This window comes from Haliaeetus leucocephalus, unplaced genomic scaffold, assembly GCF_000737465.1.
Source record: "Haliaeetus leucocephalus isolate CR32 unplaced genomic scaffold, Haliaeetus_leucocephalus-4.0 Scaffold229, whole genome shotgun sequence".
Classification (NCBI taxonomy): Eukaryota; Metazoa; Chordata; class Aves; order Accipitriformes; family Accipitridae; genus Haliaeetus; species Haliaeetus leucocephalus.
This window is the reverse complement of record NW_010972665.1, coordinates 8014562-8037954: the sequence shown is the minus strand read 5'-3', so window position 1 is coordinate 8037954 and position 23393 is coordinate 8014562. Positions and strand designations below refer to the sequence as shown.

At 37.2% G+C, this 23393-nt stretch overlaps 1 protein-coding gene across 1 annotated transcript in view; it reads right to left on the bottom strand.

Annotated features, from left to right (window-relative positions):
• NRG3 (neuregulin 3) overlaps window positions 1-23393 on the bottom strand; it is a 423248-nt gene that overhangs the window by 104407 nt on the left and 295448 nt on the right. Inside the window, exon 3 of the mRNA XM_010567935.1 lies at window positions 12341-12414. Coding sequence (XP_010566237.1) covers window positions 12341-12414 — 74 coding nt within the window. The remainder of the gene's footprint in view (window positions 1-12340; window positions 12415-23393) is intronic.

Genomic DNA, 23393 nt, shown 5'->3' with positions numbered 1-23393 from the left:
AGTGGATTAAGACATTCACTACTATCATACAAGATTGAATCAGTTTATCTGACTTATTTCTTTAGTCACCATGCTTCCAATGCCTAGAAAATGAATAATAATTTTATGAAATGGTAGTACTGCATTGGTAAGTAGCCTTTTTACTTGGAATTGTTCAGACATCTACACATATGGCTTAACCAACTTTCACAACTTTCTTCTGAAACAAGTCATCTTTTCTCTAAAAGTGTACAGAGAGCATTTTAAAGCTTTTAAAGCATTTAAGCCTTTGAATATTTACTGAACGCTGAACAAAACCTAACCAAAAGGGTTGCTTAAAACTTGGAGACTGATGAAGACAGCAAATTAATAAGGCATTAATGTGAGACTGAAACTTTCAAAGACAATTAAACCAGACTGGAATACTTAAGCCTTTACAGTAACAAAATTACCTTTTGTTTTTATATATTAAGATAGATATACATATGTATAATTACAACTGTTAATCTCCACAGACCAACGATCTCCTTCAAAATGACACTCTCCTCCTGTCAGTATACTGAATTCTCCATGAGCTGCAGACAGAGCCACTCAGGAGGAGCTCCTACACCAGCAGGAGCCAGGCTCCTACGTTAGAGCTTTTCAGCTTCATAGAAAAAGTCTTTTCAGAAGGACTTGTTAAATCCAGAGAATTAAAATACGGCAGATCATCTCACTGTCAAGAAAACTGCAAATTTGTGAGGTAAACCACAAATTAATGCAAATAATTCAGTTGGATGCTTCAAACGTGCTTAGTATCTTTTATATGAGTAGTTCTCCTGAGAAACAATATGCATCATTATAGTTTTTTGCAGGATAAAGACCTAAGTCAATATCATACATTTTGTAAACGCTAGCATCTTCTGTAATACAGATGAGCATTAAGGCAAAATTTTGTCTTGTGCTCTCTCTAGGGTAGGACAATACTGTAAAAAATACACGTTTTACTATACCAGAGGTTTCAAGTCTACCAGTTCATCACTAGAGCTAGCTGGGAAATAGCAGAAAAAGCTTAGTCTTTTTCTTCCAGAAAAGAAATAAGAAAAGACCCTGACCCACTCTCTTTTCTGTGGTGTGATCTATGCATTCATCTGGAAGAGAGGAAAATCAGGTCAAGCAGAACAAGGACTTGAACCTGTGTTTCACCTGTTACGGACAAATATTCTGTTCTCTGCTAATGTGGGGCCTGTTTTCCTGTATCAGATCAGAACCATATCCTTCTGAACCTGAAAGAGCTTTCCCAATAAAAGTAGTGTCAAGGCACATAAAAAGCTTCAGTGCTGAAAATGCAACCTTTTTTCAAGAAAAAGTCAGTTTTATTAAAAAAAAACCAACCGAACAACAAATCAGGTTAAATTTAGATGCCACCTTTCACAAACAGCCCACACAGTAGGTATTTTCTTGTGATAAGCATCAGGTATTAACCTCTTTCTGTATCTTCAGAGATAATTGGAGCCGACTCCTTTGGAAACAAAATGGAATGTGGACATCTGTTCACTGTAAACATGTAAAAAACATTTTGGACACTAAATTGAACTGCAAATTATATTTTTTTATTACATTATGTGGCAAAAGTAAAAACGATATATAAGGAAGAAAGGGAAGCCTAAATGAGACAGACCAGACAGCACGTGAAAAGCAATTTGTGATCTAGGCATTCATCTGGAAGATGGAAAACAGGTCAAGCAGAGCAAGGAGTCAAACGTTGGTTTCAGAGAAGGAGTGAAGGCCACAGTCAATGCGGGAAGAAATCACAGCAAAAGCACGTGGCAAATATTGAATGGTAACAGAGATTAGCAGAGAGTGAAGAGTCACTAACAGAAACATAATTCAGATGCTGAAGGGGAAAAGCCCCTCAAGTGGGGAAGGAAATAAAGTAGATATGTTGGAATAGAAGGTAAGGGGGAAAAAAAAGAAAGAAACTAGAGAGTAGGAAATTAAGACAAGTGGGCCAAGAAAGAGCGAACTGGTATCTTAAAGACCAGACTGTAGTACACTCAAATCTTTTCCTTTTGATGATGATGACCCAGCTGAGATACTAAAATGGTTGGGGAAGATGGGAACAAGATCAAAAAGCAGAACTACTTGCAAAAATCAAATGGGCAATGACAGGCAGAGGTTGGATATTCTATTCATTTGTTCAGCGGTTCAGTACTGTTTTCTTCATACGACCATTCAGAGCTAGATTGTCAAACCTGTTACTCAGGCTGCGTACAGAAGTAACAAGAGAAACTTTCTGTCTCCCAGGGCCCTTCTTAACCCGCAACTGATGACGGCAGCAAACAATTGCACTTTTTCTCTACAGCAAACTGGTACTTGCAGCGAGAGCAAAGAGCCAGGAGCCCTGGGAGCAGGGTGCTCTCTGAAAAGGTTGGAAGTGAATCAAATCCTCCCAATATAGACAATCTCATCAAGAACTGCCTGTTACAATCTGGTTTTTGGTTTGCTCCTGGGACAACACTGATCTGGTTTGTCTTTCAAGAAACCACTTCCATGATCAAATTTATCACTGAAGAAAATAAATACATATCCTTATGGTTGGCAGTTTCAACCCCCAATGGTCGATACAAAAATCTCTAGCAAAATAGTAGTCATACGTGGAATAAAAGTCACAATAGGACAATGTAACCTTGAAGGATTCATTAATAAAACATTTGCCAGTTTCAGTGAGGCCAAGATTTTACCATTTGATCTTATTGATCCAGGGAATAATAGTTTCATAAGTTGCTAGGTTTGCACAGTAAAATTTTAACCAGAAACAGCTGTTCCCTGTTGCCAAATACAATTGTTATGGAAGGCCTGAGAAATGAGCCTGAAAATGCATTCAAGAGTCTCAATACTATCCTCCTTCTTAGAAGAAAATAATTATTTTGATGTGGCAATCAAACTCATAGTAATGCTGACCTCTAATGTTTTCAGTTAGATTGCCATTATCCAAGGAAGATACGTATATACGCACATTACCCCAAAAGCATCTGGTCTTCACAACAACACAGAGCACTTACTATATTAATATTGAATGATACACTTATTCCAGGTTTTCCATAATAAGCAGAGACTGTTCAAATGAGCTGAATCAACACGGGTAGAAGCTCCGTGTGAAGTGAAAAGTCTAACAACAATAATTGCTTTAATAAGCATCCTTGGAGTAGAGTATGGTCTTAATGCAAAGAGTGAAGATCAGTTAAGAGCACAGAGGCTCTTACAAAGTATTAGTTTTGGGAAGATGATCAGTACACTCAGCAGAAATCCTGTCAGAGGAAACTTTAGCTCTCGTGTATGAGCCCCTTAATGTTTTTACTCTCAAGACATTTAGTATGTGTTGGACTGATCTCGAGCTTTGCACCTGTAAGAATCAGTGCAGAATTTGTCTTCTCTGCTCTTTATTACTTACAGTCATTCTGATCTGTCATGTCCACAGTAGAGTTATATATCAGGCACCCCACAACTTTGTGATTTATCTGCACACACACTGCTGCATTTTTTACTAGAATCATTTTAACACAGAACCACTCATAGGAGAAGGTGAAACACCCAGTTCAGACTTAGATTTAATACAGACAGATACATTCAAAGGTATAAGATTAGTTGCCAATAAGAGAAATCCATCTCTTTTCTCAATATGTTCTTACTAGCTCCTGCAATAGGCTATGACATCTTTATGAAACCATCTCAACCAATCCTGAGGCATTTAACATCAAAAGTGTGACTAAATCACTGAGATAAAGTGAAATGGTATTGCTAAAGTGAAATGCTATTTGGACAACTGAGTAGCTAATTTTCAAAGACAGAACCCCATGAAGTGAGTGCTTTTCAGCTAAATCACTGTCATGTTTTGTGCAATTTCCCTACATGTCATCTCATGATGACCCATCTTTGCATATACTTTTCTCCCTGAGCATGAAGAACTATGGCTGCTGCACTGCTGAATTTTCCTCTTAGAAGGCCTACAAATGTGATCTGACAAGTCAAATGACTGATTGCACCTTGTCTATATGGGCAAAATGAGAAGTCCTTCTCAAATACAGTGGGAGATTGACACCAACAGTAACATATCGTCACTATGAAGAGTATGCAAGTCAGAAAAGTTAGTTACTCAGACCAACAGGCTAAACTAGATGCTTTCAGAGTGTCACAGAACATACACTTCAAGCTATATTTAAACTTACGGTTTTCCAGGCACAGGATGGCCAACAGCAGATTTAGGAAATCAGAACGTGTTTGTAAGAGGAGCAGATAGAAGTTGATGTTTCGGAGGCTCGTCACTTCAGAAGGTGCTTGTTTAGCGAAAGCGCTGCACCGCCTCTCATTCAGGCGCCGAGATGAACCCAGCGTTCGTGGCAGAGCGGGCTCACCAGTGGGAGAGCACGATTCACAGATCCGTCCATTACATAAGACTGTAACCTCTATTCACAGCCATCTGCTGTGGCTGTTTTGTAACAAGCTGTAGTCGAGTGTTTCTGCCATCATATGGTAAATTTCCTTAAAATACACGTGCAAAAATCACTACACAAAGACCTAGAAATTCTTTAACTAGATGCAAGTCCCAAATTTCACAGATGAATGGTAGTTTGGAGAGGTAGCCTTCAAACTCCTCTGCATGGTGTGGCTGTAATTTCCTTCTTGATTTCTAGCATCTATGGCTTACAGGAAGATACACCGATTAAAACTTTTTGTTGACTGGGATTGCATTGCTAGATATCTCCATCTTCTGTCTTATTTGGGATTTATACCGAGAACAAATAAAAGGAATTTTCAATTTCATTATTATCCTTCCACATATAGGCAGTTTTTAAAGAAGGAGAAGGAAACGAGTAGTGTTGACGGTTTGTTTGGGGTTTTTTTGCCTGCTGTCACAGGTATTGCCTCTACCTGGTTCCAGCTTATCTCCATGCATTCTTATAAAGATGCAGTCTTCACAAGCTGAATTATACAGAAGACCACCTATGGCCTAAAAGTCATGGCAAAACCAGACATACTTCAATACTTTAAAGGAAAAGTCCTGACAATAAAACAATGTTGAGTAACCAAATGACAATACATTCTTGTCTTCCAGAAGAAGAGTTGAACAGTGAAGAATAAAGAACCAATGTTTCTTTAAAACTAATAAAAGGATTTTGGTCAAATTCAGACTGAATTTTTCTACTTTTCCAAATTAACTTGTGTGACTTCTTACTTAAATGTTATTTTAACTAATACTAAATATTGATAGATATGAATATGGTAAAGGCTGACAATTCACTTAAGACTGATATATGAAATGGAAATCAATTGTAACCCCCCCTTCAATCTTTCCAGAAAGAAAGCTGGGCGGTGGGTGGGGGTGTTGTGCAAACTCATTGCTGGTTGTTTTTCTAAAAGGACTGGGAATTCAGTGAACGTAGGGAGAAAAAAGCTCTGTTATTGCACAGAAAAGTAATGAAAAGAATTCAAATTTAATGCTGTTTGGAAACAGTGCTCTCACTAGCCGATTTTTTTTGTTGTTTTTACTTGAGAAGAGTGATAAAAACTTAGCATTCTAGAATTAATTTAAACTATTCCCCCCTCTACATTAAAAACATTAAAATCACCAATACTCTTGTGATTTTTAAAATCTATTCTGCAGTACTGACAGAAAAGAAGAAAAAAAAAATTGCTGAATAACATCTGTCCTGCACATTCTATACAAGTCACTGTTATCTTACCTACAGAAACAAATATTATATCCAGTTGTTTCCTATGCCTTTAAATTTTGTTTTTAAGATTGGAAGAAACAATTATATTATCAAAAGTGATAGCAATTGAGCATGATTTTCTTTGCTTGCTGTATTAGTAGCAAATCTGTGATTTCAATAAAACTCTCTTGGGCTTTAACTTTTCAATACGTTCTGACAAGGAACGCATTCACGCTTCCATTTATCACTGGCGAACCATTTTACTAACGCTTTGTTAATGTTGTACTTCTGATTTTGAGCTTTTCATTCAAGTTCTGCAGAATAAAGCCTAGGTTCCTAATTTAAAGAAAAAAAAAAGGCCAAAAAACCCCAAAACAAATCAGGAAGATTCCTACTATTCACACTAAGTAAAATTTTACAGCTTCAGCACAACTCAAATTTGAAAACACGTCATCTTTTACAGTCTGTATCCTGAGGCCTCTACCCACACTTCATCAAAGAGGAGGGAAAACGTGTCCCTCATTCCCCCAAGGATATCTTTTCTTTCTTATTTTACCTTGCTGAGGTTTCATATTCCCCAGCCTCTCTCTCATGTGATGCATCTTTTCTTGTCTATAGATAAATTCATTAAAACTTCTGAAGTGACTGCGTTGCTTTTCTCCTTTATTGCTATTTCTATTAAGGCAATTCCTTCCTTCCTTCCTTTCAATCTTTAATGCATCAACACTAATCTAGGTTGATTTGTGATGCATTTGAACTGGAGGAACTCTGTTTATCTATCCTTATAAAGAAACTGTAGTTAACAAAAATTTCATACCCACCTGATGGATGCTAACAGATCTTATACTGACTTGTCATTTTCAGGGACTTCACTTGACCGTTGTCACCCCATAGCTCTTAAAATCTAATATTACAAGGCAATAAAACATCACCTTTTGATTATTAAGTTTTTGTAAAAGCTTAATATCCTAGAGCAACATTAGTAATTTTTATTCTGTGACCACACAGTTGATGTAGCACTCTTCTTTGCAATTAGATTGATAAAACAGCAGAACATGACAATCATTACAAAAGATACTTGGTCTGCAGCCGTTCCCTACATACGCTTTTTTGCATACAAAACAGTCTTAAACAGATGACATAATTACTGCAGAAGGGCTTAAAAACTTTTTCTTTTTGAGAAAAATTAAGCCACAAAATTCAGATTTAGATCCAGATTTCAAAAAGTCTACCTGGGGTTAAACAAGCCCCATGTTAAATCTGTTTTAGAAGGACTTACCTTCCACAAAACTCAGATATCCACCTGTGGCTACACAGTCCTATTTTCCCTAAATTCTCTTCCACTCATAACTGCCCTTACCTACATCCAACTTTCAAAGTCCTTCCAATAGCAAAATCTTATTTTCTCCTATGCCTTCCAGAAATCAAAAAAGGAGGAAAAAACAAATTCAAGAAGAATGTTGACAAATTCAGAAAGGTTAAGTAAAGCTGACAAAAAAATTATTCAGGTTCTAGAAAATCAATCATGTAGTAAGAGACTCAGAAGTTTAATTTATTTTATTTATTCAGATTAGTTGAAAATATATTCTATAAATATTTCACAACTGTGATGTGCTTTTTTCTCTATTTAATAACAGCCCCTTTACAGACTACCTTCATGGTGTCCAGTGCAGTTAGCAGAAACTTCAAAGCCAGCTCTGTTTAAAGCAGGAGGCTGAACCTCCCGAGTTGTCCAGAGAAGTCCTGACTTCTCTTTCAACGTAAATTATCCTATGATCTTACAAACACAAAACTGGAGGGGTGGGAGGAGAGAGAAAAAGAAAAAAAAAACAGGCAAAAAGCCCAAGATTTTTGTTTCCTTTTTTGGGGGGCCTTTTTTTTGGAGGAGGTGAGTGTGGGTCTTGAGGGTTTGAATACATTTCTGGAAAAACAATTTTTTCCTTTTTAAACTATCTGGAGTTGTTGTACTTATTTAAAGTCCCAGTCTTCCAGGAGAGGGGTTTTGATCCTTTGCTACATAAAGAGGTAATGTATGAATAAGTAACTGCAGATTCCAGACATGACACTTGCAGGTTTCTCTTTGATGAAATTCAAAAAGAAACGTAATGTGTGCCATGCTGTCGCAGGTTAAAGTATTATAAGACCACAGGCTATAGCTAGCTCTATAGGAACAAGACTTCTGACATTTGAAAAAGCCGGTTTAAAAGACCCAAAGTGTAACACGGTGGAAACCATCAGGAAAAAATATCAATGTAGAAACAAAGCGCACATTTTAATAAAGAATGTAATTGACAAATTTGGGCCGTCCATAGATTTTGTGTGGAAGCTGAAAAGTCTTAAAACTCTCAAAGCACAGATGATAAACAAAACCTGTTTCTAGTGGCTAGTTCACGCTGATTGTAAGTGGTATGCAAATGAAGTATGATCAGCTTACAGAAGGAATTACATGATGGGGTTGACTGCAACAGCAGGACCTTGGCCTAATGACCTATAAGCTTTCCACCATATTTTTCTTCTTTTAGAAAATAATGCATTTATTTTGAAAAAGGATCAGATAACATTCCCAATATTTGATAGGGGATCTCTCTTCACTTAAGCTTCTGAGGTCAAATGGGACAACTTGAATGTTAATATGACAAATATAAAATCAATACTGCACATTATAAAACTGAAATACACTTTTTGTATAGGAAAGTAGCTTTCAATGCTAAGTTAAGAACAAAATAGTTGAAGGTGGAGTTCAACAATTTGGTAAAAAACAGGTAGTGTGACAAACCCATTCTCAATGCCTTGTTCACCGCTTTGGAACATCTGCAGAGAACAGTCAAAGCTTTAAAGGCCTCAGTATAAAAACTGATCAAGAGAAATATCTGCAGCCTACATACAACTTACCTTTCAAGACTCGTTGGGCCAGGCAGGTCTACTCCAGAACACTATAAAGGATAGTACATGAGTACATTTGTACAATTTATGTTGTATATAAGTTCCCAATCCTATAGATACACACAGGACTACACATGCCTGAAAAATGACTTGTACATAAAGTTATATTAAAGTTGTATTTATAATGTTGAAAATGTAAGTGCTCTACCATTGCCATGAACTGTATTTATAGAGAAGTTAGCCCAGATGGAGAAAGCTGAAGCAATGTTTCAAATATACTCCTATCCTTTCCTTCCAGCATGCGACTGCTATTTCTTTTCTCTTCGTCTCATTAGTACTTCCTCCATAGATGAAGGAGAATATGACTGAGAGAGTTCATGGACTTGTGCTGTCCAGTATTAGCAGGGCTGACAGAGTCCCTCCTCTTGATAGCGACTGTGAGCATGGGTTGCACTGTCATGCAGCATGCAGCCTTTTCCCTTATTGGTGATATTAATTTTGTTAGGTTCCTTGTGGCTCCCATGGTTTAGGAAGGTTTCTCCCATATTCCAAGATTAACAAACTTCTTAAACTACTTGCGTTTGGGTTAGGGTTTTTTGTTGTTGGTTTGTTTTTTTTGTTTTTTTTTAAACATCTTTCACTTATAGCCAGAAAACCTGGTTAAGAGTAGAGAAATTAAGGGAAGTGGAAGCTGTTAACATCTATGATGCTTGAAGGTCCAGTAGAAGGGCCTGTGTTTGGGGTGTTTTGACATTGCTTTATGTGTGTCCTACGTCTGTTTTCTTATTAATTTGATCCCAACTTTGAGCTGAAGGAAGGTAGTAAGTGGCAGATCTGACTGCAAGAAGCCATGGATGCCAATTCAAGAACTCTGAAACGCCATCAGGTAGTTCCAAGAGGTTTCCCAAAAACAGATTCTTAAATATCTTAACCATTTAGTTTAACTAAACTACATGGACATGATTCAGTATGCATTAATCTATATTAAGTATTACATAATTTGTATTCATATCTGGGATGTAAAGTCAAGACTTGCCTAACATACACACCTAAAATGAGGTAAGAAGATGGGTTTGGCCCAATACCATTAAAAATACTGCAGAGCCATATCACATTATTTATCACTTTGCAACCTCAGAAAACGGCCATACTGTACAAGCTTGGTTCGTTTTAGAGGGGTATTTAAAAAATATACAACATACAAAACCAAACCAAAACTCTTGCACCTGTAAACAACTAACATTTTTAAGACAATATTGTTGTTATTTTCTAAGTGACTGTGGTCCAGAATCACTTCCCATTTAATGACATGTGAATGTGCTGAAAATATAACCTGCACTAACACAGGCAAGGTAAGATTAAAAACATACTGCTTCAGTATTTCATGCATGCACACTTCAAATAAGCTAAATATTGTTTTCAGATGCATCATTAGCAGTTCTGAACACATTTACTACTGAGAACCCTAAGCAATCTCACAAAACTCAAATGAGCTGGACTTGCTTATAAAGCTTGACTGACACCAGCCATTGTTGGCTACATGCAGTACAGACACAAGAGCACTCATCTGACTGTTCAACTTTTGGAAATTAAGCCTTTCATTTAAAAAAAATTGCTTCCCTCTGAAGCCACCTCCAAATTCACCCTTTTAAGTGTCCCTTCAGCAGTTCTCTTCCTAATCCAAACACACATTCAACCACAAAACTAAGTTTTTGCAAGGCAACACCAGAGCCTTTGGAGATGATGATATTGCACTTGACTACTGTGTCAAATACTTTTTACACTCCTCAGGTCTGCAAATAGCAAAGATTTCTGCCACTGACTGCTGATAATCAGCATGGTATGATTTTTTTCCTCTCCAGAGGGAAGATAAATACATTACTAATTTAACTCCTGAGCAAAATGTTCATGTTGCCACTGTCCAGCTGCAGCAGAAAGTTTCTAATATCTCCCTTTCAGGCTGTGCATGCTTAGAACAAGTGCATATGCACACACATACACGCAGATACATTACGCTATACCAACACACAGAAATGCACCTGAACAGAATCTTTTCCTCTTTTGAATGCAAATGAGGATTAAATACAAGTTAAATTTCAAAACTGACTGGGAAAGTACCTAACTGACATTAACCTTTTTTCTTTATATTGGAAGAGAGGCCCTTCTTGGGCCATAGGTATGTCCAGTGGATCTATGTCAACATCAAGCCAAGGTCCCTTGCTCTTACATAACCTAAGTAACATAATTTTGAAAGCAACCCTCAATAAAATAAAATAAAATAAAATAAAATTGCCTTTGTAGTCAGAAGTTGTAAAATGGTCATTTCAGGGAACCTTAGTTTACTGAGCAGGATCAGGTGGCTGCACAATTTTATGGAAACCAACCAGGGTAAGTAAGCATCTCCCAAGTAAAGGGAAACAAGTCTGTGCAACCAACACAATGCTGCAAAGAAACAACAACAATACCTTCCACAGTATATAAACACTGTAGGGACTTTGGCCTCGTTAGATGCAGCTTAACTGGGGAGTCTTTTCTGCATTTGTATTGTATCTATATGAATTTCATCTCTACTCTCGAGAGAGTAAAGCTAGAGTTCCCTGTTAAAACCAAGACAGATAGTTACCACCCTGTCCTGCTGTCAGCTTATTTTCCTTTCCCCCACTTTTAGGAAGCAAAGTACCTCTTCCCTTGACATATACACAACTTCTGTGTTTACACATGCACCTACAACTTGGCAGAGGTAAAGCCTGCCTATTCGTTACAGGCTCTGCACTTTACCATTAAAGGTCAAGCAAAAGGAAAAGCTAAACCAAACACAAAGCAAACTATAATGGGAGCTCTACAACACAGAGAACTACAAAACAACAGATGTCTTTGGCAACAGGCTTTCACATGGAAAAGCACAAGAAAATAAACAGAAAGCACAAAAAAAGACTAGAAGAACAAGCATTATTCTTCAAAAAGCACAAAACAACCCAAATCAAATTTTAAACAGCACCCAAAACCAGAAGACTTAATACATTACAGTTTCCAGGTATAAGAACAAAAACAAGAGATTGGATATGACCCTTTGTTGTATGTCACTTCATTCAAAAATTTAAGATGAACAACATTAATTAGTAAATGGATTCACTTCTAAGAAACTCATCTTGGCTAATACTTTTGACATAGTTTTGTTAGGAAACAGAGTTTTAAAAATGCAACAGTGGAGTAGGAGAACATATAGACAGATGGTATTCTGGCATATACCTAACAGTGTAATAGAGAGTTACTTTGTCTCCACGTTACTATCTGAGACCATACCTTTACTCTGCAAATACAGAGCAACTCCACTTGTAGAAGTGAAAAAAATATTGGGTTTTGTGTAAACTGATATCACATATTTCCAAGGAGATTATAATCTCTGCAGTTCCAGGCCACCTGAATTTATCTTCTTTTGAAGGAATCACTTTGCAGCCTATACTTGGTTTCCTTTTAGATTCTGCAATTTTATTTGCTCTTGAGTCGAAAGTAGAGAAAAGTGAATATTTTGGCTTTAAGCAGGGACAGTATTATTCCAAATCATAAGGAATCAAGTCCTCTGATGGCCTGCCCTACTGCAGCAGAACATGTTTTATAAGAGACTGGAGGATGTGTTTTTGTCCTACCAACAAAAGCAACACCATTCTCTACACACAACGGCAGTGGTCCATAATATGCTTTCTGACAATAGGCAAAGGGTCATCTCGCATGGCAAGAATAGCCTCCAGCATGGATTAAAAATATAAGAAAAACATTTGACGTACTTGGATCTGACAAGATTGAGTCGGTTTTCGGCAAAAATTGGTCACAGCGGACTCCTTGGTAGCCCTCTTTGCACCTGAGAAAAAGGGGATAAATGACAAACATACGCATGCGATAATAAAAGGTTAATTTCAAGGTAGCAAAATCAACTGAAATTCTCCCTGCCAATGCTGTGAGGGACTTGCATATTTACAGTTATTTCAACTACTATGGAAGCAAGGTTATTACTGAAACACAATGGAAGCACGTAAAATCATTTGTATTTCAAAAAATTCCCCTCAACCCTTTTCAATTATTTCAGAAACTATGAAAAGAAACATCACTTAAGAACAACCCCTCTTTTAGATATCAATTCAGTGAAACAATCCAAGAAAGTCCTTTATAAAATAGACATATTTGTAACAAAATATACCCATTAGGTAACACAAAGCTTTATAAAGCTTCTGTACTGTACAAAACATCAGATTAACAATTTATCTTTGGCTGTCTGAATAAGTAGGGAGCACTTATGGAGCCATTAATTTTAGAACTAGTTTCTACTGCACTTAAAAGATAACATGTTTAGGCATGATAGACAATGTCAGGTGTTGTTTGTAAGCGAACAGTCTTAGACGTCTGTGGGATTAGATTTTTAAAGCACATAAACCAGAATAACCTCCTGCCTTAAAAACCATGAACTGGCTTTGACTGAGAATCTAATACCATTATTTATCTTGAATCTGTACTTTGAAGAAATTCCATTTACTGCATTTGGACTTGTTCTCAGAAGTTTATCTCTCTCACTTCATCTAAGTGTATCAGAAGCAGACCTTTAATTATTTATTTGCTAAGCAATTTTTCAGAGAAAAGTGATGGACACTTTAATTATAAATGATAGCAACAGGGACTCCGTATCTCCCAAAGCTCTTGCATATCATATAAACAATATGCTCTGATCAGCATCACCACCTTCATTAGGATTGACAACTGCAGCTTGAATTATGTGATAATGTCAAGAAGAGAAGCTATCTGCTCCTTCACAATGTTTCTAGTCAGGCTTCCTCTAAAAGTTGCCTTTTAAAATGCTTTTGGGTTAATAAATTAATGCTTCAGTGAGAAGTACGTGTCACCAGCCTTGATTCAGGGATTAGAAAGTACATTTGTGAGTAAATTATAAGAATTGCCATCAGACCCCCAAAAGTAGTAAAAATCTACAGTAAGAAGATGATTTAAAAAAAGATATTATATCAACACTCCCTTTTGGCCTTTTTCCATGAAGGATACTGAGTGCTACTTTGCAAATCAGTTTCTTACCGGTACTTGTCTATCTATAAAATGACTGACTGGGAAAAACTGAATTCATATCCTGTGGTAGTGGTCACAAGTTATCAGTCAAGGAAAAATGTTCTAATTTTTTTTAAATGCAGAATGTTCAATTAAAATTGTCCACTAGTCAGAAAAACTGAAGAAGTCTCCATACATTCAGACATGGCTGCATGCAATTTTTGCCTCTGATTATGAAATGTCAGAAGTTGCCTCACATCAAACTGAAACTCTTCTTCACAGTCTTGGGAAGATTTGATAGACCTAATTTCAAAGCTTAAGAACAGCCTACAGGGGTTGGGGATATTCTTGTCTTTGCATTAGCATTTTCTATTAACTTTTTGACATACATTTGTACCTGCCTCACTTACTATTACCCTATTACAGACTTAAAACTCTATGCAGAACTGATGGTCTGCAAGTCATAGAAGTGTTCATCACATAGCCTAATTCCACAACTGAAAACTTTGATGCTACATGTGAGGATAAAGAGTCAGAGAATGATAACTCCTGGAAGAGCTGTAGCGAGTGCTCATCAGCATGTGTGAAGACCCATCAGCCAGAGGCAGGCAGAGCAATGCTACAAGGACCCTCATGCCAGTGGGAACAGCCCTTCCCTTCTCTGATGGTCATCAGGGCACATCTGAGCCAAAAGCTCTGCTGCCTTCCTTTTCTTACCGCTCCATTCCTCACATAACGGAACAGAAACCTTAGACTGTCTTCACTTCACAGCTGAGAAACAGTCTGCACCATTTGTTACCCTGTCAGATGGTCCAGGTAATGAATTGTGGTCTAGGTAATGAATTGTTCATGCCAGAATTGAAGGAGAGAAATTTTGCTACTGTTAGCTGCTAGGGTAGATTTGGGGGTATCTATTCCACTCCTACCAACTGTGTCATGGTCCAAATCAAACATCAGAAAATATTTTTTGTGTCTCGCAAAAATGGCAAAAGGTACTGTGGATATTTTCACTTTCCATTTAATGTTGTTCGTAAGGGTTCCATATTATCAGTTGCAAATACAGCAGATGCTGATAACGTTGGTGGCCTCAAAAACAATCTGATGGGAGACTCCCGTAACTGGTAAAGTACCACCCCAGTACAAGACTCTAAGTTACATGTGTTTTCATGTCTTTCTTTTCTTGACTTTGTATGAGCAATGGGTTGGAACAGAATATATCACAGAGTCACTTAGATTTACAACTTCTCCCTTTTAAAACTCAGCATCCCTCACACCTGACTGAATTGCACGCTGCCACAGCTATGCTGTGCAATCTGGAGATAATGATGAGGACAGATTTCTTCTCTTAAAAATGTATTGGTTATCATATCAAGCTATTATTATTATACTGACTATATCACACATATACTGCTGCTTGTCTCCATCACTGTGAAGCTGGAGCATGCAGTAATCAGCTGGCTGACTGACCTGGATGAGTCTAAAGTAACATTTTCACTTACCTGTACATTTTGGTCAACATGTCACAGGAGAATTTTGTTTTTATGACTTTTAAAATTTAGTACAGAGGTGGCTGATACATCAAAGAATAAATATAATTTTTAAATGTAATAACATAATCTTACACCAAGATAACAACTTTTATGGCCATACATTGCTGAAAAAGTTAATATAATTTAAAAAAACAAGCAAAGATAAAACTACATCTCCTAGTTTCATTAACAAATGATTTTTGAAATCCATAAGACACCAAGTTATAGCAATAACTGCTCTGCTAATATCACACCAAAGTTTAAACCTTTTGTAATTAAGTCTTGTGAAACTGAAGTCTTGTAGAATATACATTTGACAGTTATAATGTTACAAAATGATAAAAGCTGATCATGTTGTGGCATCCTATAATCTTTGCTAAAGCATCTGCCACCCGTCCTAAATGGGCAGATAAGATAATTGTGCCAACGATACCCAACATGCACGCCTGCTGCTAACTGGCATCACACATCTAAGGTATGCCCCCCCCCCTCTTTTAAAACAACGCTATTGTGTCACATACAATAGTTCAGGGAAGTCCAATTGAGGTCGTTCAATATTGCCATATGCAGTGTAAATGATCACATTCATATTTATGGATGTATTAAAAAAACTGTGAGTAATCAGGGAAATCTTGAGAAATGCTTTGATGCAGCCAACTGTTTCAGAAATCATCATTTGATTATATGACAAGCAAATGTTTATTAGATATGCCTTTAAAAAAAAAAAAAAAAAAGTCAAACTAGGGTAAGATATTTCTCATAGTGAAGCGAAAGCTCTGATCTGCATGTGGGACCCCCACAGCAAAGGACAGAAAGGACAGTCTAAGCTCCATTCTCGCACCAGAAATCACTCCCGTGCTGAAGCGCTGCACTGTATGAGCAGGCTCAGGTACATGCTTAAGTGCAGACCATGGTGAAAGGCTCTAATAAATAGTATTAATTACAGCCTCCTTGGAAAGTAAATACGAAAATGGAATTCACTGGTTTGCATTCACATTTTCACCAAAATAACTGTATCTGTCTAGGCTCTAGACCAAAAATGTCAACTAAAAATGTATGAATGGAATAATTTAAATCCTTCTGATTAAATGTTATGAAAAGAGTCACAGGTAAAGCTAATCTGCTGCTGCTAAAATGCTTGCAAACATCCCTAAACGGTATCTGTTAAATTTAACTAAGATTATTTTATCCTGTGTTTTTATATCTTTCACTGGTAATGTACTTTCTGTAGGTTGTTTTTTAAGGTCACCAAACTGCACTGTGCATTGCACTTTATGGAGTCACATATAATATCCTTTATGTGAAAACATACATGCAGAAACACATTTCTCATTCCTGGTAAGAAGTTTTTTTTCTTTCTACTCGAGCATATTTGTGCTTAAGTATTAAAAAGCAAGCAGAGTATGAGCATTTATTCAATCCTTTTGTCCCCATTTTTAATATCAAATAGTATTAATACAGGTATATTCTAGTCAAAGGGATCACAGATATTTTCTGTGGACATTTCTCAGAATTGTTTCTTGTGTATTCAAACCTTATGGAGCCAAGGGAGATTTCAAATAGTTGACTGCATCATGCGTAGGAATAACACAGCGCTCCAACTCCCTAGATTTCAGATGGGACACACTAGCAAAAAGTAAAGTGAATGGTGGCAGGGGGGCGGCAAATTCCATGTTAAGTGAAGCTGAAGAATCAAATATATCTAAAGCCAGCAGGAGAAAAGGAAGATATTACAAAGAACCTACTTAGAAGAGTTAGGGAAGGACGTATAAAGCTTATGACCAAGAAGCCATTACCATCAGTTTACATTTTCCCCAAATACTTCTGTATAGTGCTCCATACCCCTATTAAACCAAAGTATTCTACTTCTCAAGGGATGGTAATGTACAGAAGGCAGGAGAGAGAGTGGCACCAGCAAACTACAGAGGCTATGAAAGACAGTAATGCTGTGAACCCTCATTTCTTTCCTCCTCCCCTATGATACTGACCATCCATTTGAAATGGGAATAATTCTTTTTCTTCCCTAAATGTGATGATCACATTTGCCTTTGACCATGTGAAGAAGTATGCATAAAATAGTTTCTCTGCACAAAGTCCAGAATTTGGCAACCATAAGATATACGAGATCCTCTGAAATGGAAATTTTGAAAAAGGCATTTGGAACCTCAGTGATCGACTATGCCAGAAGACAAAGCTGTAATACTATACATCAGGAAAATAAGCATACCCTAGGCCGAAAGTGATTTGTGACATTTAACAGAAATGTCTTAATAGTGCAGTGCCCCAAAGATAAACTTCTATAAACCTATAATCTGATTCTAGCCTTGTAATCCAATTTGAAAGATGCATTAATAGCACCTATGAAAAATGAAAGTTAATTTTTGCAGTGTATCCAGACCAACACATTTCTTTCCACTTGTAGGAGCTACAAGATAACAATCTCAAAAATGCTATTAGAATGATCCATCTTATAATTTCACTGGATCAGTTACAAATTATTTTCTCATGAGACCATTACAGACATTGTATTGACGATCAGATGCCAGTAGGAGTCTATACCGCATCTCTTATTTTTTCTCTACGAGAGGAATCAGAGATCGTGATAAAGAAATATTCCAATGGTCTATAAATTTTGATCAAGTACTTATTTTCACACAGAGAATGCAATATGCTTTATCCTGGGTTGGAGAGCTGGTTATGCAATAAATATACAGTAGCAAGCCATGACATTCTATATACATTGTGGGTTGTCCCACAACGTAGCCTGAAATATGCCATAAACAATGAAAAATAATTCCTCTGCTCTGCAGGTAAGCTAAATATAGAGTTCAGTACCTGTAACTAGAATGACCTTAACTGGAATAAATAGAAATTTATATTTATTATCGTGATTGTTATTAGGTGAAGATTTTATTCACAAGGGAAGAAAAAAGTAATCTTAACAGTGAAGGTCAGACAGGATGTCTTGTCATTTAACACATGCAGCATGCCACAATAAGCAAAAAACAGGCTTCCTAGATTCAACAGATTAGACCACTGAATCACAACTTAGAATATTTCTCCACGGATACCATGCTCAAAGCCAGACAGAAAATGAACCCTTCATAAAAATCAATAGTTTGCTGGTCAGGCACTAACCTGAGAAGTAAAAGATTCACATTCCAGTTTTGGTGTGAAAATGAAGCATTGAAGATGAACCCAGGTTTTCTATATTGCAGAAATGTCCTGATAATTTGATTATCTATTCTAGGAAGCACTGCTCTTGTATTGTTCTTGAAAAAAAAAAAAAAATCAGAGATATTCCATTTCATCTTGAAATAAGTTGGGGGGGGGGGGGGGAAGACAATGAAAAAAAAGTTTCCAACATGGCTCTAACCATGCATAACTGAGTGAAACAGTCATGTGTTGAACCTTGGACAGAGTTACTGCTGTTATCAGGTAATTGTTTACACCCAACAGAGTTTGTAGTGAAATACAAACCAGAAGTAATATTTGAACAGCAAATCAGCTAATGGTTATTGGAGACTTCTTCAGAAACTGCAGGACTTGGGAGACCAGGTATATACTGAGCAGTGCTGGCAGAGATGGCATTTTTCTCTTTGCAAATCTGTTTCTGTAGTTTCACAATGGAAAGACTTTTTCAAGTTGACATGACTTTTCCAAAATCTTTTCATAAAAAGATCATGCAACAGTTTATGAACAAACTGTTAAAGGAAAAGGCTTTCCTTAACTGTGGGAGTGACCGTGGGCATTGGACCATAGGTGCACGCGGTCTGCTGGCAGTAAGCGTGTGGGGCAGGGGGCACAGACAGGAAGAGGAGCAGGAGGAAGGGTGACAGTCCCTAATACAAAACCAGGTACAAAAGGCTACCACAGCAACAGGGGAAACTGCCTCTCATCAACTCCTCCCTTGATCTATTTAACACTTGTGCTGGCTTTGGCTGGGATAGTTGATTTTCTTCATAGAAGGTAGTATGAGGCTATGCTTTGGATTTGTGCTGGAAGCAGTGTTGATAACACAGAGGGATGTTTCAGTTACTGCTGAGCAGCGCTTACCCAGAGCCAAGGCCTTTTCTGCTCCTCACCCCACCCCACCAGCGAGGAGGCCGGGTGGGCACAAGAAATTGGGAGGGGACACAGCCGGGACAGCTGACCCCAACTGACCAGAGGGACATTTCAGACCGTATGACATCACGCTCAGCGTATAAAGCTGCGGGAAGAAGGGGCGGAGGTGTGTTCGGAGTGATGGCGTTTGTCTTCCCAAATAACTGTTAAGCGTGACGGAGCCCGGCTTTCCTGGAGATGACTGAACACCTGCCTGCCGATGGGAAGCGGTGAATGAATTCCTTGTTTTGCTTTGTTGCGTGCGCAGCTTTTGCTTTACTTATTAAACTGTCTTTATCTCATCCCATGAGTTTTCTCACGTTTACTCTTCCAGTTCTCTCCCCTATCCATCCCACGCGGGGTGGGGGTGGGAGCGAGCGAGTTGCTGTGTGGTGCTTAGTTGTCGGCTGGGGTTAAACTATGACAACACTCCAACATGTATAATTGAATAAAGCTCAATCTCTTCCTGAAATGAAACACCAAACTTGGAAGCTAGATGAAAAAAATGCAGTTTTTCCTCAATTGTTTCCATGAGTGATATAGCACATCTACCTCATCGCACTCCAACCTGTTACAGAGAATCAGTTTTTAAAATATGCTTCTCACTGGCAGGCTCTATCCTTCTTCCTTGTCCAAAGATGACAAACTGTAGCTATTGTGTAATCAGACTTTTAAAATGCACTGGTGAGAGCTTCCATACGGATTCACTATCTTACACAGCCTTCAGGTCTTGGTTGTGGTAATTTTATTAAAACCCATAATGTAATCATCTAAGTCATGTACGACCACAAAAATCCAGTAGCCTCTACTACTTTATATCACTTTATATAAAGCAATTTCACTAGCCAAACTATCTAGTTACCCAGTAGTTACAGACACCATCAGTAAGCAAAGCAGAAAAAGCAAACATGGATTTTTGACCGCCCTTAGTAACCTCAAACAGCCAGAGGCTTTTAGCACCAAGAAGCAAAAATGATAACTTTTGTGCAAAAAAGTGTAAACAGGACCAGTCATTAGAAGGTATGTTTGGATAGGTGGGTCTTTACTTTAAAACCCTGTGGATTTATGACTGCAGCAATATGTGCACCTCTGAGACCAGCAGACTCGTGTGCTCCTTGCATAAAGTTCTAACCCCTACGGTCTATGCTATGCACAAAATATAGCCTACTAACTAAAATTAAACTAAAGTGAATATAAACAGATAAAATCAACTAAATTAAATTAAAATGAATGCATGGCATTAGAACAAAACTGGGAACCCAGTAAGGAGTTAGGTAAAGACACAGTATTTCTTGAACACAAACATGAATCCCTTCAGATGGGAAGGCCAGAACACTTACCCAGGACACTCACACCCCTCCTCTTTTTCTTTCAGATTTTTTTCCCTAAAATAATCTCCACAACAGAGATGCAACTTACTGTATAATAAAGGTTTCATATGAGTGTTTGAACATATTTCATTTTTTGAAGACCTTGCAATCTATTATGTAACTGAATTATGACATGGATCTGCCTTTTTCTTTTCTTAAAGAAATAAGGCTGACTGTTGTGTAAAGCAATAGTACAGCTGTTACAGAATGGGCAATATCAACTTTAAGAAACGAACAAAAAAATCACTTTTCTGTCAATTTTCTTTTAAAATGTTGTATCTGTTAAAAATAAGTAGAACAAGTAACACAAAGGAAATTATACTGAAAAGGCAGCCAAGGAAGGGTAAGAAAAGATTTTTTCTGTATCATTTGCCCTAGAGCCAGTCTAGCTGAAACACACTAACATCAATACAGAAATTGAATCAGACTTTAAAAATCATACTTATCATTGGTATAATTACTTATCATTGGTATAATTCACTATTTTTTCAAGATGTAACTTGTCAGTGCACCTCTTTAAAATAGGGAAGTACTATTACGCTGCTCTTGGTGCAAATGGAGTAGAGATTAAAGGTCACAGCTACAAAAACCAGAGTCACTGCCCAGATTTAGGTAACACAACTTTGAACTAATTTGTTGACTCCAGTGATTCGGGTTCCTTTACATTTGGAGAAACTAAATGGGGATACTTTAGTAAAATCTGAATTCTCTAAATCCTCTATAGGAACCATTGAACTAAATGAGGCTTTTAGCATTTAAAAAGGAGTTATGTGGATTTGACTTAAACGCCTCATCCAAAGTTATGCAGGAACTACTGAATTATCATTCCTCTCCTGATCTGGATGGTTTTCCTTCTTTGTCTTTCAGAAAAGGTAGATCAGAAAAAGAAATAAAAAATTAACAAGAGGTGTTAGTAAAGCTATTCAGGCTGTCCAGACCTATGGCAGCACCTGAACTTATAATCATTTCCCTCACCTCAACAACAGACCAGGTTTTTTTTTTTTTTTTTCTTTGAAGGTATTCCCTTAAAAAAAAAAAAAAAGTTTCATATACTTAATCAATGCACATAGCCCATGCAGTATTGTTACATAGTGGTTCTAGACTACAGTATTCACTTAAAACTCAGGTTAGGTTTTTTATCTGAAGATATACATTTAGTGTATTCATAGTTAATTTGGTATCAAATTTACTTGTGGCATATCTATGCAGGTCAACATTTCACACTAATACACACACAGGCTTTAGGCTTTTCATGAGCTAAGACTTATCTTTACCCACTGAGGATAATAAAATCCTTAAGAAATTATTTTTCCCTTTGTTTCCATAATACATATATCTGGATACAAGTCTTATGCATAACAATTTGAAGTGGCAACTTAGCAATTGACTGTAATTTAGTTTCAACAATCAGATTCAAGATCAAAAAAAGGTTTTGCATTTAGTTTTTTATTGTAGCAAGCATGTCAGAATTTGAAGAGGGTACAATTACAAGTCAGCAACAGGTAGCTAGAATACAGTTGTGTTTCAAACCTTAGTGAGTGGTGTATAATCACATATGTAGAAGGCACTGGGATCTAGACAGACCTACTTATGCTGCTTGTCCAATCAAAATCAATGTATTTATTCACATCCATATAAAACAGGCAGGCGCTTAACTTCAGTGCTGAATGGAGCCTAACTGACATAAGCATCCATCTTTGTGTTGCTACCACATCTGTTATGTATGTCAAATCTTGTTATGTAGGTTCAAAGAAAAAAAAAAACCCACAACCTTTTATTTGTGATTGAACTAGGATGAATTCCATGATTTCAAGAGATGACTTCCTCTCCTGTCCTCTATACTTCATTTTCCATCATATATTTTAACAACAAAATTTCTAGTTTTGAAGTCCTTTGGTTTCCCTTTCAGCTGGAGAACAGTCTTTAAGTAAGACTGTATTCAGGAACTATGAAATCCAAGCGCATTGGGATGACTAGAGAACAGACATCATGGTGATCATCTGGCTTGTTCAGTCATCAACGGAAATGAAATCTTTTGCTCTCCATTCTTAGCTCAATAATACAGAGCTGGAGAAAAATTCAAATCCGACAGCAGTGCATTACTCTGCTGCAAAAACCATGGCTAGAAATACAAACAGACCACAGACAGAATTGGGCAGAAGCAAGTCATCGAAAATAAACAGGGGGGCCAAGACTGACCAGCATTTACCTGCCAAAAATAACCCATCACTAGAAGAAATCTAAGAATCCTTCTGAAGTATTGCCAAATGTTTAGCTCTTAACATATTCCAATGAACAAGGAAGATGAAAGGATCAAAGATGCAACACTTCCATTTGAGATTATGACTGCTATTAAACAAAATTATAGAAAACCTGAAAACTTTACTAGAGCAGGGTATGGAGGAGCACTTTAACTTCTGGTTTTCACAATAAAATTGGACTTGGTTCAAGACTGGAAAAAGTAATCAAGAACATGCAGTCAATGTTGACAAGCACAAGGTCATGCTCACCTTATGCTGAATCTTTAAAAATCATGGTCCTAGGAGACTTATCCTTGCTTATACCAATTAGAAAATCGTGCTTAGTAACAGCTCAATTTTTCACAGCCGTGCTCTAGTAAAATCAAATGTTATGAGGTCGACAAGTGATAACTTTTACTCAAAAGTTCATATGCACTTCTAATTCCACCAAACAGTGCTTACAGTACTTAATGACTCTGTCTAGGTCAGGCAACACAATTTTTTCATGATGTAAGTCTTGATCATTAAAAAAATACACTACTCCAAATT